This window comes from Oryzias latipes, chromosome 16 (assembly GCF_053564925.1).
Source record: "Oryzias latipes strain Hd-rR chromosome 16, Olatipes_Hd-rR_3.1".
Classification (NCBI taxonomy): domain Eukaryota; kingdom Metazoa; phylum Chordata; class Actinopteri; order Beloniformes; family Adrianichthyidae; genus Oryzias; species Oryzias latipes.
This window is the reverse complement of record NC_136252.1, coordinates 16,500,781-16,519,464: the sequence shown is the minus strand read 5'-3', so window position 1 is coordinate 16,519,464 and position 18,684 is coordinate 16,500,781. Positions and strand designations below refer to the sequence as shown.

Here is an 18,684-nt window from a genome sequence, read left to right as displayed (position 1 = left end):
ATTCAATTCAATTTTATTTATGTAGCCCAACACAGTTGTCTCAACGGGCTACACTAATAGTACAAAACATAAAATCAGTTATAAAATACAATAGCTGTTTGCTAAACTAAAGTAAACAGACTAAGCTTAACTGAGTGTCCCTGCCCTTAGACCCTCCTTCTGGGTAGGAAAAATTCCTAAAGAAAAACAGATTCCAGGAAAAAAAAAGAAGACACCTCAGGGATGTCCACACAGAGGAAGGATCCTCTCCCAGGACGGACAGTCAATTTAACAAAAATGCACCTATCACTACTCACATTGCCGAAAGTAAAGTATAATCAAGGAATATGTAACTTTTTGCTGCGAAAGCCATGTAAATAAAGGTCACCATCCTAATATTATTAAGTGCATCAGGGGTTAGTGTCTTGAAAAAAAAAATTTGTAATAACTTTTTTGTTGTTTTAATTGCTGTCAGGGGTATTGTGGGGGAAAAAATACTAATATGTCTTTGCTTGTCAAAAGTTGGCGACCTCCCAGTATCTGTGTTTCAAATCAAATCAAACTTTATTTATATAGCACAACAACACATTTCTAATAACAGGATTGCCTTAAAATAGTAAAACCTAAGAGACCGTGTTAGCAGTGCTGCACGTTGAAGGATAGTAGACGAGAAAATTATAAAAAATGCCTGCGGCACACCAATATGGTGTAACACCTGAGTTCCCTGATATTAATAGTGTATTTAGTAAGCTTTCAGTACGCTAAGGTCATTTTGAAACTATTAACTGGGATGTGGTAGAGCTTTTAGATTATTTGAAATGACTGCTGTGTCCTAGAATGTTCAGTGTTTATTATGCCCAATTCCCCTCCTACAGCATTTTGATCATTTCTTTTAAAAAGTACTCCTGAATGCTTTTTAAAATGCACAGATTAAAATATGTTGTACATTTGTATTTGGCACCAATGGTAGGTCAGCGGCAAACAATAATTCAAACCCATCATTCCTCTTCTGTTAAGTTGCATGGAGGTGTAACTTCACACCTCAGCTTGAAAAATGAGCAGAAGCACATTTTGCTCTCTGCTGCTGACACAGTTGAGTGAGCAAAATCACCCATGACATACGCTAAATGTGAGCTATTGCAGCGTGAGTCTTTTGCTGAACTCACTGTGTCTTTGGGTCGGGACGCGAAATTATGGTTTCTCCACTTTATGCTTTCTGAAGGCATGGAAAAAACTGTTTTTTTTTTTCTAAGAAAACGCATTCAACCCTTGAATCCCCTAACAGTTTTTTCCTTCCCATCACACTAAAGCCGTCCTGACCATTAAAGTGGAACTTAGTGACCCATACTTTACATTTGTGTTTACTCAGATGGCTGGAAAGTAGTAAGCCAACAAAATCTTAACATCTTTAAGATGCTGAATTATATATGGTTGTAGGGGTTTAAGTGTGTATAATACACTTCTTTTCTTGGTTTTACAAAATAAAAAAAAACAGAAAGGAACAGCCAGCACTAGGGTCATAAGACTCAAAGACTGAGTGAGGTAAATGTCAAATAAATGCAGACCTGAGTGGTCTCAACATGAGCTAGTGCGAGGTGCACAGCAGAACCGGCAGGGATGGGAAAATGCACTGATGTGGGTCTATAGAGCAGGGTCCATATGTCCTTGCACAAAACACCTACAAAAAGAGACCAACAATCAACTGACCTGGACTGTAAATGTATGGAAGATAGAGCACCAGACTACTGGGTCAAGCTATTCCGATAGTTTCACAGAAAGGCTCTAATAGTGCTTTTAAAGTACCACATTCCCCCTTTAGACTGCAGGATATATATATCCTTTACATGTTGTTTAAAAGTGAAACATTTCTGTATTTTACAGTCATGTTTGTAATACTTAAAATGTATTTGGGTGGCTGTTCAGCAGTAGTAGAGTCTGTCAATCATCTGTTTCAAATATTTTAAGTGAGACCACATGTTTTTGAGAAATCTGATTGGCTAGTTTATAAGTTAAATAAATTCAAAAAAGCAAAAAAACCTTAAAACAATAAGGATTAGAAAGAACATGTTAAAAAAGGTAGCAAAGAAAAAATATTTATTCTGTCAAGTAGAATGACTGAGTAATAGCTGTTTAGTTCTCATGTTACCAAGGTGAACAACCTGTCATGCGTCAGGAGTAAGTCATAGATGTGGTGAACAGAATCCAAGATACTACTTCCTTTAAAGTCAGAAAATAAACCAATCGGAAATAGTTAGCAAATGTACTTTGGTACCAAGTGATCCAGTAGTGATCAGTAGTACCAATCCGCTGACCGGGGGTTGAGACCTCTGGTCTACCGTCCTGTTCACTGATGAGTGTCCAGTCCCCTTGGACAGAATAATGGTAGTCAGCTAGCCAAGGTCAACATGGTCCCATTGACTGTATCAGAGCACTGGACAGAGTGGCTTGATGTCATTGTAAAAAAACACCATACCTCCAGCTCCAGCCAAATGAACCCAATTCAGTCACCATGTTTCCACAATACGGAGGTTGCCGTGTGGGAGCCAGAAGACAGCAATTGGTCTGAGTGATTTTGTTTTCTATGGCAACTACTGTTGTCAATAAGGAGCAAGCTTGTTGAAAGTCCACACCCCTTCCACTGGAAATGGCTCAGGAGAATCTGTCACTCAAATGTTCAAGGTGGGCGTCACCACATGCTTTTACTGAGGCATCTGATTGGTCAGTTTATAACTTGAATAACTTGCTATCCTAAAAAGAACAAGAACAACATGTTAGAAAAAAGGTATCACGACAAGAATGGTTATTCTGACCAGAATGATTGAGTAATAGCTGTTTATTTCTCTAAAGAAGCCTACTGGATTTTTCCATCTTGGAGCTAGCGGGTACTTCCTATTTGGAACGCAAGGGTCATTCAGTCCAGTTTTGACATGCATCCAATGGTTTGATTGAACATGTGTTTAAGTGTCCTTGGGCAAGACACTGAACCCCACGTTGCTGCTGGTGCTTCGTTTGCACCTTGCATGGCTGCTCTATAACTATCAGTGTCTTGAACAGTATTTGTGCTCGGGTAAATGGAACTTGAGACTTTAAAGCACTTAATGAAGGTAGAGAGGAGTTACATAAGTATACACCATTTATCATTTAAAAACACATTATTTTGTTCTCTGAAATAGTCACAAAAATGAACTTGCATTACCAACAGATCTTTAAGTGCACTCAATAGAGAGCTGGATCTTGTTAAAAGAGTGGTCGGATATCAAAGCCATCAGATATCTGAGTTTAAGCACCATCTGACCTCGATATTTTTGAAGGATTTTCTTCTTTCCGTGGCCAAAGCTGGTTAGGATTTGACAGAAAACCCAAATGGATTATTTCACTATTTTAATAGTGACTGGTTAGAATTTGTGACAAATACACACAACCTTTTTTTTAAATGTTACCATCTGTTGTCACAAGTTGACATCCCCTCGAACAAACCCCTTTAAAATTACATTTTTGTTAAAATGCAATACAACTTTTGTCAAATTCTTATTTTATGCTATTTTAGTAGAGTTAGGTTCAAATTTAACATGTATAATGTATTGTTTAACTAGTTGCAAAAACACTTTTTTTGAGATTCTCAAAAGTTTATTTTGATTGAACCCCACATCCTTACCAAGTGATATTATTGGAGTAAAGCAGCTCCTTCAGGACAAAAAGAAGTCATCCTCCTCAGGATAAGTCAGAAAACACTTAGACAAAGTTGACAGCATAAATGATTTAGAGAAGAGGAGAACACAATGGTATCAACTGGAGTGATATATATCTATCACTCCAGTATATATACAGTAAATACTGTTTGTGAGGAGTAAATTGTATTGGGGGAGGAAATCCACCCAGTGCATCATGGGATATCCCACAGTAGCATGTCTAATAGGAAAGCTTAGGGTCAGTCAAGCCTGCCCTAACTTTAAGCCTTATCTAAAAGGAAAGTTTTAAGTCTTCCTTAAAGGTAGAGTGGGTGGCTGCCTCCTGAAGCCAAGCTTGTTCCACCAGAGAGATGAAGGCTCTTCTCTCTTCTGAAAGCACACAAAGTGACTTTTGCACATTTTCATATGAAGCTGGTTGGTTGCCATAATCAAAAAATGAAAAGCAGAACAGAGAGAAGAATTCTGTGACCAGGATCCTGCAGGAAAACATCCTCAAGGATGTCACCCTGACATTGTCTCCTTCTTAAACACGCTTGCAGAGCCTATGATTTTCTTAGAAAAACACTTAGATCCAGTGATGGCTGATTTAAACAACTTTCATGACTTGTCGGGACACAGTATACTTCCTAAGGCTTTAGACTGCGGATATCAGAGTTACTTATTAAAAACAGAAGACCAACACTTGAATAAAACTTTTTTATGGTTTTGATAGATCGATGTGATTCAAATATTTTTAGGGTTTTTTTTGTTCTAAAATGTGGTGCATAATTATAGGATTCTCAGTCAATACGCACTTTGATTTTAAAGGCAATTTGGCATGTGTTATTGAGACAACTGGGTCAGCTCCCAAGTGATTAACACAAATGAGCCCTCCTAAAGGGATGATGAGCAATTTTGTGTTTCATTCAGTCATTCACTTGTGTGACATTTAACTCACGCAGAGTACTGACAACACGGACTCTGCTGGTTAATTAACTAAACACTGCGAAACACTTTATATAAAAAAAGAAAAATGTAAAAACAAACTACCAATAAAAAATAGATTCAATAAATGTATCAATCTCATTCATTGTAACCTAATTCACACATATATGTCAATATATGAAATATATGTCACATATAAACTGTCACACAACTTTTCAAACAGTAAATGTACTTAATATATATTATTATTACTATTATTATTATTATTATTTGTGTGAAAAAATTATAATTTGCTTTGACGAATGATTATAAAAAAAAATTTAGTTACACTAATGTGTATGTGTCAAACTTCCTTGAGGTGTTTGTACAACTCTAGGACATTCAGATTTGTCCTTCTTAAAATGTAAATTCATCATGTGTTGTTGTCAAGTGGGCTTACATTTCATCAATGCTTTTAATTCACAATTAAATCAGCTGCTTGTGAGTAGAAAAAGAATCAGCTGTCACTCACTTCTTGTCCACTAAAGAGATGGTGGATGCACATCTGCTTTAGTCAGCGTTTGTTACGGCCAATATCAGGAAAGGAAACCCACAGCACAACTTACAAGGTGCTTCAATGCTGCACATGTCTGAAAAGTAGAATTAGTGTGAGTCTACGCTTCGGCAGAGTTTTCACTGGTAAATTAGCAAAAAATGTTTGAGGTGATGCAATTAGTGCGGCAATGTTAGCAAGAGAAAATCTGTAATTGGCTTGCATATGTTTGTTTTTCTTTTTGAATCCTTCTGACTTATTGTTTTGTTTATATGCAGAAAGTTTGCTGCGTCGTTTATTGGCTGCTGTTTCTGCAGGATTAGATGCAAAACGGGCACAAATTCTCACATTGCAGTTATCAGAAGCAGCAAAAGAATTTTTAGATTTTTTCAAATATTTTTTTTACAAGACCAGCCAGGTGTCAGAAGCAATTTTAACCCATACATCCACACAGGCAGCTCCTTGTCCCCCTCATCTGTCTGCACTTGTTAATTAGTTAGATAACGCTTAAGACTGCTTGCCAAGCCGTTCTCATTTTGTCCTCATCTGTTGCATTGCTCAGTTTAAGGTCTTATTATTTCCTCACAAAGGAGTCCTGGGGAACACTCATCAGCTCAAACCGAACCCAACCAATATCCCAATTAGTGAGATTATAGCTGTCACAGCATGTGTTGAGTCAGCCTGCCCCACCTAACCAAAGGCAAGCAAGAAAGTCCAGACAGCTGCTGCGAGGAATGCACACATGCAGAGCAGGCATGCAGCTGCACACTCACAGGTTATATATAACCATGCATGCTTAATAAGGACTCATGTCTGAGTTCCTGGGACTGTGCGTTTGAAGACTCCACAAGAGTCAGACACGCCTTGCATAGTCATGCACGCACAAGCAGTCCTCTAACTGCTGCCACACCAGCTCCTCCTTTTCAGCTGCAAGTCCTTGACCTGACAAATGTAGTTTGCACACATAAGCAGCTTTTATGTTTGTGTCTTAATTCCCTTTCAATAGTTGAAGTATTTCGGCAGCTGTTTGCTGCTCTGCACACACAGACTGTGAGGTGCTTCTGCACAGCTCAAGGTGGAGGCCAACACTGCTTAAATCACTCACAGTGATTGTCTGTACTAAAATCTGTTTGAATATTCATATGTGTGAAGCCGCATGGTTTAGGATGGACTTTCTGTCTTTTTGAGCATTCTGGGTTTTTTTCTAGTCTGTTTATGGGGAAATTAAAGCAATATTGCAGTGTCCTCATTTTACCCCCTTTACTCTGAGGAACTCCCAGATGAATACAAACTCCTCCTCGCTGTCCCGATCCTGATGACAAACCAATCGCAACCCAAAATCTTCTAAAGTGATGGGACTGCCCTGATTCCATACCTGTCATCTCTCTTTCTCATTTCCTATGGCTTAGAAAAGGAGCATGCTCCATTTCTTTCATGCCATGAAGAGGACCAAATGAGCGCATGAATAGAATTTATATAAAGCAGGCCATCTTTTTGTGTGATGGAGCTCATAGGCTGGGATGACAGGTGGTGTGAAGAGGGAAGGCGGAAAAAAAAGATGGGTTCCGCCACAGAATGAAAGACAGAAGGGATCATTTGAGATGATGAAAATGGGTTTACCAACTCCAGAGGCCAAACTGTAATCATAAATTCTTGTAAGTGCAGTTGCTTAGCATTTAATGCTGGTTCTGCTGATTTTATGGACAGAAAGCCCCTCCTGTCAAAGCTTTGAGAGTTGTTAGTTGATGGCAAGGTGGAAAGTAATAAACATGCTGCCTTTTTTACAGCTTTTTTTAACCGTAGTGGCTCCATACTTGTTCATTGATGCATTTTGTGTATAATTTTTTGTCTCCCCTGGATGAGTTTGCCAAGGATTGTAGAGTGTTGCAGACAACAGCCATACATTCAGACAGTTTGAGTGGGTAGCATCCCCAGTGTGTTGTTTTCAGTGCTCTCTTTGTGGTTATCTCCCACTGCAGGCAACTCCACTGGCACCTGTGGGGATCCTGGCACACCTGCCTATGCCAGCAGGGAGGTGGGGAACTTTAAAGTGCGCAGTAAAGTGCGCTTCACCTGTGCGGTGGGGCACACTCTGTATGGTTCGGCAGAGAGGATCTGCTTTCCCAACGGTACCTGGTCGGGCAAACAGCCATTCTGCAAACGTAAGGGCCAAACTCAAAACTGTCTTCTGTATGGAAACAGCAGAAGATTCATGCAGACAAGTAACACATATGCATGCATTTAAACTCCTACACATGCACTGAGATAAATGCCTGCTGTCAAAGCAGACCACCTTTTATCAATACTCTCAGGAAATATATACAATTATGCCTGTGGAGCTGAAAATTATGAGGCATCTTTGCTTTAACAGCTGTCACTTAAAACTTGTTGTTTTTTTATTCCTGGTGCTTTTTATTTATTTATTTTTTCTTCTTTCCTACTTGTTTCTTTTTTTGCCTAAGATATAAAACAGGATGGGATCAGCATGTTTACAAGATTGTAAACATTAAACAGCAAAAACCAAACTCGAACAATGAAGAACTAACAAATGCACACAAGACATCCTTTAAATAAAATTCCCTTTTACTATCTGCCAGTTAACTGAGCCCTGATCAAAATTACTGTATTTTGCGGACTATAAGTCGCTACAGTGTATACAAAAATGCATAATAAAGAAGAAAAAAAGCCTAAAGAAGTCGCACTTTAGGGCAAAAACTGCAACACTTTAGTACAAATCCACCAAGCCCGGCTTAATTCTGTGTTCATACCGAATGCGATTCCCTTGTCAAATTCAGGTGCCCTTGCTTCCTTTTACGTACGTCAAATTCAGTGCTCAATGTTTATCCAAAAAGGTGTTCATGAACCTGACGCTTCCGTTGCATGTGGGAGAAGATAGTCAAATTCTTAGCCGCTAAGTGGAACAAATGAATGGATCAATGAACATGTCTCCATATCTGGGTTAATGATATCATTCAGTCTTTATTTTTTTTGTACAGCGATGTTAACCATACAGCAGGACTTGCATCTGGATGACGGCACTTTTAGTGGTACTTCCGTGTCTCTGTAACCCAGTTTGATGACCTGTTGTCCCGAATCAGTCAGAGGAAAGAAAATATAACAAAGAATAAAACTGCCGCATCCAAATAAGAAAAATATCATACATTTCAGAAGAACGGTCAGATTCTCGTCTGTTTGTTTTGGACGCTGGTTCTTCTTCTACAGTGCCTTCTAGTGGTTGTTAGTAAGAAACAACCAACAGATTTATTTTTTTTAGGTCGCATAGAATTCGTTCCTGAGTACAAGTCGCACCCCTAGACAAACTAGCCAAAAATAGCAACTTATACTCCAAAAAATACAGTAATGGAGCTGATGAACAGGTTAGCTCACCTCTGAAGTGTAAGGGAGACACTTGAAATACCAACCCAACATTAACAGACCAGTCTAAACTGAAATAATTTTCTACACAGACTTGTATCTTAATTCATCATATGAAGTCATTAGGGTTATTATACTTTTGTTTAAAGATTAATGTTTTTTTTGTTTTTTTAATCAAAATCTGTTCCCATCTGGAAGTTTGGTATTTAAAGTATCTGTCCATTATTTCACAGGAAAGAAAAGAAAAAGGGCTTTCAGCTTTTAATGAAATATAGAATTGAAATGAAAACAACTCATAGTTTTCTCTTCATAGTGCATCAAAATCCAACAATGGCTGTCATTTCTCGTTGAGAAAAACAAACTTTTCATTACTTTGCCAAAACCGGATTAACTTGTCCTTACACAAAGAACCTAGAGCCTTTATTAAATCACATGCGTTGGATACAACATATTGATTGTATTTTAACACAAAGACAAACAAATGTAAAATCTCACAGACGCAACACTGCAGCAGATGGATAAATATCTCTGCTGCAGACTTTCTGCCAGCATGTCTCTGTGACCGTCTTCCAGATTGCACCAAAAAAAAAAAAAAAATTCATTAATTTTAGATACCTAAAGCCAAGTTCATTTTTGGATTGTTTTTAAATGAATCAGTGTGGATTGTGAAGATATTAGTTCAGAGAGCGCCAGCTCCACAGCTTGCATGAATTACCCCCAAGGGTCAACCGGATATTGAGGCAAATGTTTGACTGCTTCAGCGCTCTCCTCCTTGCTGTCCACCAGCATGGAACAGTGCCAGTATCATTTTTTCTTATAATAAGCCAGTGCACAGTACATTCAAACTACCCCACTGTGTATCTGTTGTTTGTTCCAGCTCCTCCATTACTTTTTTGTTTGTCTAAATGCTGCTCCTTTAATATCTCTCTTAATTTCTTTCCTTCTATATTCAACTATACCTCCTCTGTTTCACAGAACCGTCTCTTTTTTTCTTAGCTCACATATCATAGCCACAGGCTTCTTTTTCCCCCCACCATATCTCCACTTAAATCCAAATCAAAGATTGTCTTAACCGTCCTTCTATCTCAAGAGGAAGGAAACAGAAAATCACCGGAGCCTGAATGGCTTTCTGTGTTGCCTTTCTGTGATCTAAAGCCTTGTCTAGTGTTGAAACCCACACATACATTATCCACAGTCAATGAAAAAATCATCACTGTGAATATGCAGCTTAACAGACATCTCACCTTTCCATCAAGCCCTGTTTTGTGTCATTATGTATGTGCTGAATTATTCTGTAAGTAACTCAATGGGGTTGTCATGCTTGATTATTTGAGAATGCACACCAAAACACAAGTCAGCTGAGTGCAAGGACAAACATATACTTATTAATGTTTTTGCAACACAGTAATAAAAGCTTATTGACACCCCATATGGTGACGTATGGTGTGTGCCTGAGTGATGCTTTTGCACCCCAACGACTTTCTGTTAACACATACATGGTAATTAGGGAATGATTACCTCGCTGACAGAATGTCTCTCTCCAACAAGAATCACTATTTCAGAGTTTCCAGGCAATTAGGTGATTGAGAGGGTAGATCAGTTTTGCAATTAAACATGATTTGGAGCAGAAGTATCAGTCATGAGACAAAGTATTATCTCTGCAGATTTCAGTTTGAGTTAAGCTGCAGCGGTGAGCTTTGTTGAAGTTTGACAATACTTCAACTTTTGATTTGCTTAGTTGAGTGGTGACATCTTACATAAAAGCTGCAGAACAATTAATAAGTAATAATAATTATTAAATTGAATGTTATCAATGCTTATACCATGGTCCGGGTGAATACTCGATTCTGATTGGCTGCTGTGTGCGTTAAGTAAGGGTAAATGGCCGACGAAGTGTGCATTATCACTTTTTAACGCACGCCGTGGAAGCCTGCAAAGCGGACCGTGGTATAAAAACTGATATACCTCAGGATAACCGCACAGTGAAAAAATAAGTTCTTAGCTTAAATGTTTTGTACCACTGCGCTGGCTTCTTTAAAACAACCTTTTGCTTCATCATTTAGACAAAAACAAGCGGTAAGAGGTGAACTTTCTCTCTGAACTGATGCTTTATTCAACCCATCCGAAAGATCAGCATATATATATCGCTGAATCTTGACTGCAGCAGTGGTGCGGCATGACGCGGACTATTTGTTGCGACGTGCCGCACCACGTAACAAATAATTCGCTTTTTGTGAGAAAAGCGATCCAAATCGGAAAAAAAAACAAGAATTAAAGACTAAAAACTGGTTCATAGTTATTGCTTTTGTAAGTGACCATGGTACAAGCAGGTTAATGGGCTTCAAAGTGTGCATTATCACTTTTTAACGCGCTTCGCAGAAGCAACCGTCCAACACGCAGGCTTCCACGGCGTGCGTTAAAAAGTGATAATGCACACTTCGTCGGCCATTAACCCTTACATCTATTCTAAAAGTGTCCCCAGTCGTCATTTAATTACGATTATTCCATTTTTAGCCAAAATAAAAAAAAAAGTCATTTTCTAGAATATATGCAGAGCAGCAATAACTTGAGAAATTCCCCTCGGAATGTAGGTTGGCGAGAGGAAACCTGGCCCAATTTCCCATCATCCCTTTGTATACCCTCTCCTGTTAGCTTTCAGCCCCTCACATTCCCATTTTAAGCCAAATTTTCCTTACATATGTCCTCCTTCATCAGAAAATGCTACAAAAACATTTTAGAACACCACAAACACGTAAAGGATAGTTAATAATACTTCATCTATACTGGAATTAAGTCCGCTTAGCCTTTTAGCCTGTCCTAATAAAGCATTGATGCTTTATTTCTAAAGAAAAAAAAACAAAGTCCTCGTCTACAGGACTTTGTTTTGTTGCAGAGCACCATTATATTAATTTGCTGTCTGTAGAATCTGTCTGAGATTAGATAAAAGGTCTTTGATTTAAATGGAATCTAACCTTTAAGTTTCTAATGGAATCATACAATTCGTTTTTATTCTAATACAACTCTATTGCAAGTATCATGCTGAATAAAGGTATTATGTAAGGGCTTTTTTGTATACAAAAATGTCTTTTTTCTGTTCTATATGTCTGACCTTCTTCTTCCCTATTGCCCTTTTTTTTTGTAGCGGTGCAGTGTGGGAACCCGGGCACACCTGCCCATGGCCGTATATCCCGTTTGGAAGGGACAGCCTTCTCCAATTCCATTGTGTATTCTTGTATGGAAGGATACTTCCTCACAGGATTGCCCACACGCCAGTGTCTGGCCAATGGCACGTGGTCTGGTACTTCTCCAAATTGCACAAGTAAGTTCTGAATGCAGAGAGGCATGAAAGGAGGCTGGAATCATGTCTTCTGGTCCATAAAGATTTACTTAAAAAACGGCCATTCTTTTGCACATTGTGAAATGAAAAGAAGTGCAATTCTTTGTGTAATCACTGTCAGAAACTGTGAAATGATTGGTGTTTGGCCAGTCAGTTGTGGTTAAGCATGGTCCCAATTATAAGAGCATTTTGGGAAAAGGGACACAGCCGAATAGTGCATTCAATTGTAATGTAAAAAACAAAACTGATGATTAAAAAAGTACTTGCTTGGGCAAACAGCAAAAGAAATAAAACTTAATTAATTTAGAGTACCGTAGTTCATTAGAATGTAAATGTCAACGATAATAAATTCGTATTGTGGATTATTTTATTAAAACTATGTTGCTTCTGGTGTAATCCTCTTTGTTATTGAATAATCTGCAGTGAAAAAAGAAAGATAATTTCTTCTTCCCCCATAAATAAGATATAAAAAAAATCCTCTTTGTTATTGAATAATCTGCAGTGAAAAAAGAAAGATAATTTCTTCTTCCCCCATAAATAAGATATAAAAAAATTGTCTTTGGCAGATGTGACATGAAAAATTGAAAATTAACAAGCGTTATGTAAAAAAAAACTGTCAGACAGATTTTATTGTTTGGATTTCGACAAAACACTTTCCGTAATTAAAACCACAGCAATCTGCATGTATTTTGCACTGAGTTTAAAAAGGAAATTACGTTCCCCTTTCTCAAAGCATCATATTCTTATTTCCTTAGTCTTTTTGGCTGTTATTGAATCACAAAGAAAGAGAAATGGTATGGGCATAATTTTCAATTTTGGAGTCAAATGGGTCTTAGGAGAGATATGCACAGGGAAGCAGGGAAAAGAGCAAATGGAATTGAATATTAATGATCAAACTTGCAGAATTCCAAAGGAGCTTTTTTAGCCTTTTCCTCCACCTTTGAGTCTGATCAGAACCAAACTTGTCCTCTTTTTTATGGGGTCACACTGCATTAAGGTTAAGCAGTTAGTTCAAGGACATCACTGCTTAAAAATACCAAGATCTCTCGCCTTGTTCACCTCAGCAAATAAGCATTTTAAATGCTCATGGAAAACTAAATGTCTGAGATGGAAACTATATTTGCCTTTAAATCACAATGCTGCCAGAATACACTCACAGAAAATGTTAAGGAATCAGCTATAAAAAGTTTTAAAACAGAGAATGATGGAGAACTAAAATAAGTAGTTATTCCACTAACTTTGGTGCGTAATTGATTCAAAATTGCACAAATCCAAAATATTTTTGAGTTTTCCCAAGCAGTTTGATATTGTGTAATTTCTTCAAAGGTTTTCTGTGCTTGAATTCAGACTGGACATTCCAAAATAAATGGGACCGTTTTGTCATGGACTAATTTAAAATCTTACTTTATCATTTTGTGTCTACTCTTGAACAAGTTCAAGCAGAGATTTGGTCAAAGTTAAAAAATAATCTTAAATTCCTTAAATCTGAACTAAAATGCATCTTGTTAGAAATATACTTGATGGCAGTAACTTCTTTTAAAGTGTGAATTAAAAAGGATTTAAATCTAAACCTCAGTGTGACTATAAAATAAGGTTAAGCAGGAGGTGACAAAGGGAACAAAAGCACGAAAATCTGGCTATGACAAATTTAAAGCCATGGACTTTCATATACAGGGGACCAATGAACAAAATCATGCAAAAGTACATAAAACTCTCCTCCTTCAAAGCAAACTGGCATAGACTTTTTCCTCTGGACTACTTGACCTGTCTGCTCCACTCCACTGTATGAAGGATCGTTTTATGAACGAACTTCACCATTCTCAATAAAGCCTCCATACTAAACAGTTGTAATTATTGACTACCATTATAAGGGCTTTTATCGTTTTCCTCCAAACTGGTATCTTATAAAACCCTGTAAGAATAATTTTTGTTTAGGATTGCACTGCTGCTGGAATTATTGTAACCTTGGATCAGTGTTGTGCTGAGCTATTGTGTTTGTTGGAAAAAAAAAAAGCTAAAAAGACAAGAAAAAAAAACCATCCAAATATTTCTGACAAATGAAATCTGGTGTTATTGTGATTGGGGAAAACACAAAACCCAAAAGGACTTCACTTAACCTCAAATTATGGCCTAGGAAACTGGACTACTCACTTGAACTCCTTTTGGACTTAGCTTTTGTATTTGAGCTCTTCTAAAACACACGTAAAAACGGATGTTTGGACTTGAAAAAAATATATTTTATGTTTTGTTGTAAAAGACAGCCTAGCAATTATAGCTTTCAAATATTTACCTAATGCACAATGAGTAAAAGGTTTAAAAACATTTCTTTGACTACAAACTTAGGTTAGAAAGAAAAATATAAAGGAACCCAAAACAACAGGCGGTAAAATGAGGACCTTGCTGGTAAAACTAGAGTTTTACAAACAGAAGAAGTACTTAACATGCTAGGAACAGCTGTAGTGATTACTAACCAAAATCAGGTGCAACAGGACAAACTGCAGAGTGTCCAAAACTTCCTTGGTTGAAAAATTAAAAAAGGACCCAGAAGGAACTACTTTTGAATATGTCGTTTATATTCAGATAATTATAAGGAAAGAAGGTCTGGAGTTTTACTCATTAGCCCCTTTAGATGAAAATGCATCAGATCATCTATCCTTTAGCTTCCTTTTTTTTTTTGGTCACAACCTTATAAGCAAAACGTTAACTGATTGTCTATGATTAAAGCAGAGGAGCATCAAAGACAAGCTGATGCTCTTGTATGTTGCTTTTATGTTGTAAATTCATGTTCTGCAAGCGACTAAAGGCTAATAGATTGTGAAAGAATGGTTGAGAAACACTTTACAGCTGAAATAACTGACCTGACCTTACTTAAGTTTCCATTTTTAACCTTTCTTGATTAAATGATGTGAATTTAACGCTGTCAGTGATGTTACGGTGTAAGTGCTGTTTTTGTAGTCCATTTCCTACATATAATTAAACTTGGAGTACCGACATATCCATCCGCTGTTTCGTCGTTGACCAAACTGCAGGAAACGTTAAGTTGAAATCTTCAAACGCCATGATTTCTTTTTGTGATTTCCTTTCGAATCTGTCAAGTCTCCTTTTTGAAGCTTACATTTGCCGGCAGATCAAAGAAAAGAACATTGAAAAAAAGACATGGAGGATTTTTTTTGAGATCTCACATCACCTAATTAGCCTAACAAAAAGCAAGTTTAAGCAAACCACTGATTTAAATACAGAAACCAACTTACCAGCAAACTAACAAAACTAAGAAATGCATTCTAGTTATCTTGTTTACAGCTTTAAGTGCTGAAAAACTGTTGCTTAGTCTTTGATCTAGGCTCTTTTGCACATTTGTCTGTACAATAATGTAAAAAAACATGCTAAGCAGCAAACACCATTAAAGTTACTCTAAATTGCACTTAAATATATGTAGTTTCAAAGTTTGGCTAAATGACTTTGGAGGTGCCTATATTGATTCAAACAATTCAGTACCATGGACAGCGCAAGAAATAGTGGATTTAAAAAAAAAGATTAACTCACCTAATAGCCTCCAGTCAGCATCCTCTCAGCCTTCATCTTCTATAAAGGGCCGCTATTCTGGAAAATGAGGCCTCTGTGAAGACCTGCTATTGCCTGAAAATCCTCGTTTGAGCTATGTATGAACCTCATAAGCAAGTGAGAGGGTGTTATACCTCTGTGCTCATGTCATTAGCTACCTTGAAACCAAGGACAAGGCAGTTACCATTATTATGGTTGTAGAATCCCTTTTAGAAAAGTCACATTGTCTCAAAGTAAAGAGAAAGCTGAACAAAAATCGAATCCAAATGTTTTGATGTAGCGAGTGTGGTACTTGTTCCTTCACACATTTGTCCCATAATCTTAATTTGCAAATAATTTGACTTTAAGTAGATGTAGAATGTTTTACCATTTAACAATTTAATTCAGTATTTGTTGTTTGGTGCTGTTAAAAAACAGACATTATTGGAGGAATTTCTTCCACATTATTCCTTGTTTTTTCCAAAAGCTGTTTTCATATTTCACAAAAAAAAGGGCACAGTATTTTTAACAAGACAAATCTGCTTCAGCTGCTACCCCCAAAACTGCTCTATGCTCTCACTTCAATTTATCTACATTTGCAAAAACAAGTGCTCTCTGCCAATGCACTTCAGCTGAAGATAAAAAAGATGACTTTGGTCCTGTTTTGTTGTTTGGGAATTTTGATCAATGCAACAAAGCACGTAAAAGAACATAAAATATGCACATATGCTTCTGAAATTGTATTAATTTTCCACATTGCTGGATTTCAGGATTGGAATTCTGATTAGCAATTGTCAAATTTCTAATCTTGCAACACAATCTTGGATTATAATTCAACATAGTGAGCAGGTCATCAACAAAAAGATGCATACTTGCGTGCATATAAGCTGCACAATGTAAAATTAGTCAGACAATCTAATATTCTTCAACTATAGGCTTAGGTCCCAAATCACAGTAAGATGCATGTGACCTTTGTGCTTGTATAAGAAACTGCTGTATTTTTTCACCATTCATAAAACTGCATAGGATGAGAAAAATGGTGAAAATCTTTGGTTTTTAAGAATTTTGCATTGAAAAATAAGTCAAGTCTGTCCTAAAATAAGAAAATGTAAAAAAAAACTATATATATATACTTGTGTTGTCATAGGAGTCTATGTTTCAGCTTGTTTTTGATAAGGGATGCAGTTTTAGACGTGTGTCAGAAGACTGCTTTGTCAGAAGGCACATGTTGGTTCAGCAGGTTAAACTAGATATCATTCTTCATAATTTACAATGCTGGAGCATCACGGATCAAGAGATGAGGTTCTTGACTGTTCTGCCAGCTTTCCCTTTTTTCTCTATTTGAGAATTTACAACACGCCATCAAGAAAAAAGTGACAAACACATGATTTCTTAAACAAAGTCTTTTATGTTTAAAGTATTTGCAGTTTCTTCTAATTGTAAAAAAAAAAAAAAAAACATGCTAATAGTTAAAAGTGTTTTATTGTTCATTAACTTATGTGTCCACCTTGGACAAAATCTTTAATGATAAACCATGTCTGAAATTACGCCTGTTTGAATGGATAACATTCATTTGACATTTTAAAGTGAATTTAAAGTATTTTGAATGCCTCTAGTGCCACAAAAGAATCCAACTAAAACAATTACAACAACTTAAAAATTAAACTCAGCTGAAAGGTTTGGAATGTAGATTTTTTATTTGACTGATCGAATGAGACAATCTTGCATTTTCAAGGCAAAAAAATCCAAACACTGTTATCCATCCTACTTGAAAGACTTGATCTTCTTTCATTGTGAAAATGTAAAAATCAAATACATACGGAGGAAAATATTTTAGTACAGAAGGCAAAACTTTAACAGGCAAAACAAATTTATCTTTATTTAAATAATATTTTACAGAAACAGTGTTATTGTCTTTTAAACAAAGCTAGAAAAGAAAATCACAGACGTTTATTTAAACTGCCTGCCCACATGTCTATTTTTGATTTCACATAAATAGATACTTGGAAGGAGTTGGAAGTCATCAAAGTTTATAATTGCTGGCATGGCGTATTCATATTCACTTTTTATGTTCATGAAATAATATTTCCTCTGTGTTTGTTGAAAATGCAGAAACATGCCAGGAAAGCATCTTAAAGATGACAGTTGATTAAATATTTCAGTTTAAGCTTTTCACAAACCTTTGGATTTGTTTTTTTGTTTGGTTTGGTTTTTCATTGGACCACATAACATCCCTTACGTCCAACAGACTAAATACTGATTGGGCAGAACAAAATGCATTTCCACCGTGTTCATGAGTGTTCATCTCAGAAGCCAACAAAAGGTTAATCGAGCCTCTGGATAAAGTTAAGGTTCTACTTTTGCAAAGCACAATAAAAACAAAAGGGCAATTTGTGAATGCAGATCCTTCTTTCTTTGTACGACTTTCTCTTTTTTGATTATGAATATTATACATGAAATGTGTTGCAAAATAGATTTTTTATACCCATTATGTCTTTAGCATAGAAAAAGAGATTTGCAAATGATTGATAAACATCTGTCTATGATTGACAGCTCCTGCTGTGCTGTCAGGGGAATCAGGGATTGTGTGTATTTTGCTCAGGCTGGCACTCTCTACACACCAATTTTACCAAACACCTTGATGCATTAAAAAATGTTACATGCAGTAAAAGGACTGGAGTAGAAATCCTTTGTTTTTTTGTTTTGTGCTTTTTGTACCTGTTATCCGCTCTTCATCTTCCTTTTTATCAATGTAAAGCACATCTCTCCACATAAATGCCAACACGTGTAACGAGTGTTTAACACTTTAAAGAAGTGTTAATTAACATAAATGAATGAATATTTTTTCGACATTGTATCTAACCATCCTTTAACAAAAGGCTCGTCTTTGTGCTGCATCTGATGATTTACAAATGTTGTGGCCAAAATTTTAGAATAGAAATAAGCCAAAATATCTTAAGAGACAAAACGTTCGCTTTTTGTGGTCTGTTCTGTTCAGAGCGGCCTAGCAATCAGAGATGATGCAGCAGTTTTGACAGATTTCAGCTTTAATTCATGTATAGAAATGTGCATAGAAAAATAATGTAAACATGAGCAAGAAAATGCTAGATAGATAGAGATATAATTTAATTAAATACCTTTGTTTATTTGTTTATTTTAGTTATTTAGTTTTTGTTTTTGCAGACTAAATGTACACTCAGAAATTACCTTAATTTTTTTCTTCATTTTAAATATGTATATGTTAATGTATTTACGTAATTCTCAAAACCTGTTTTGGCCCAATGATGAACTTGTCCAAAACACAGATG

General features: G+C 36.6%; 1 protein-coding gene across 7 annotated transcripts in view; it reads left to right on the top strand.

Moving 5' to 3' along the window:
- Positions 1-18,684, top strand: part of LOC101167820 (CUB and sushi domain-containing protein 3) — a 301,513-nt gene that overhangs the window by 239,266 nt on the left and 43,563 nt on the right. For all 7 annotated transcript variants that reach the window (XM_078933064.1, XM_078933067.1, XM_078933068.1 and 4 more), the window contains 2 exons: positions 7,104-7,286; positions 11,642-11,818. In XM_078933064.1, coding sequence (XP_078789190.1) covers positions 7,104-7,286; positions 11,642-11,818 — 360 coding nt within the window. The remainder of the gene's footprint in view (positions 1-7,103; positions 7,287-11,641; positions 11,819-18,684) is intronic.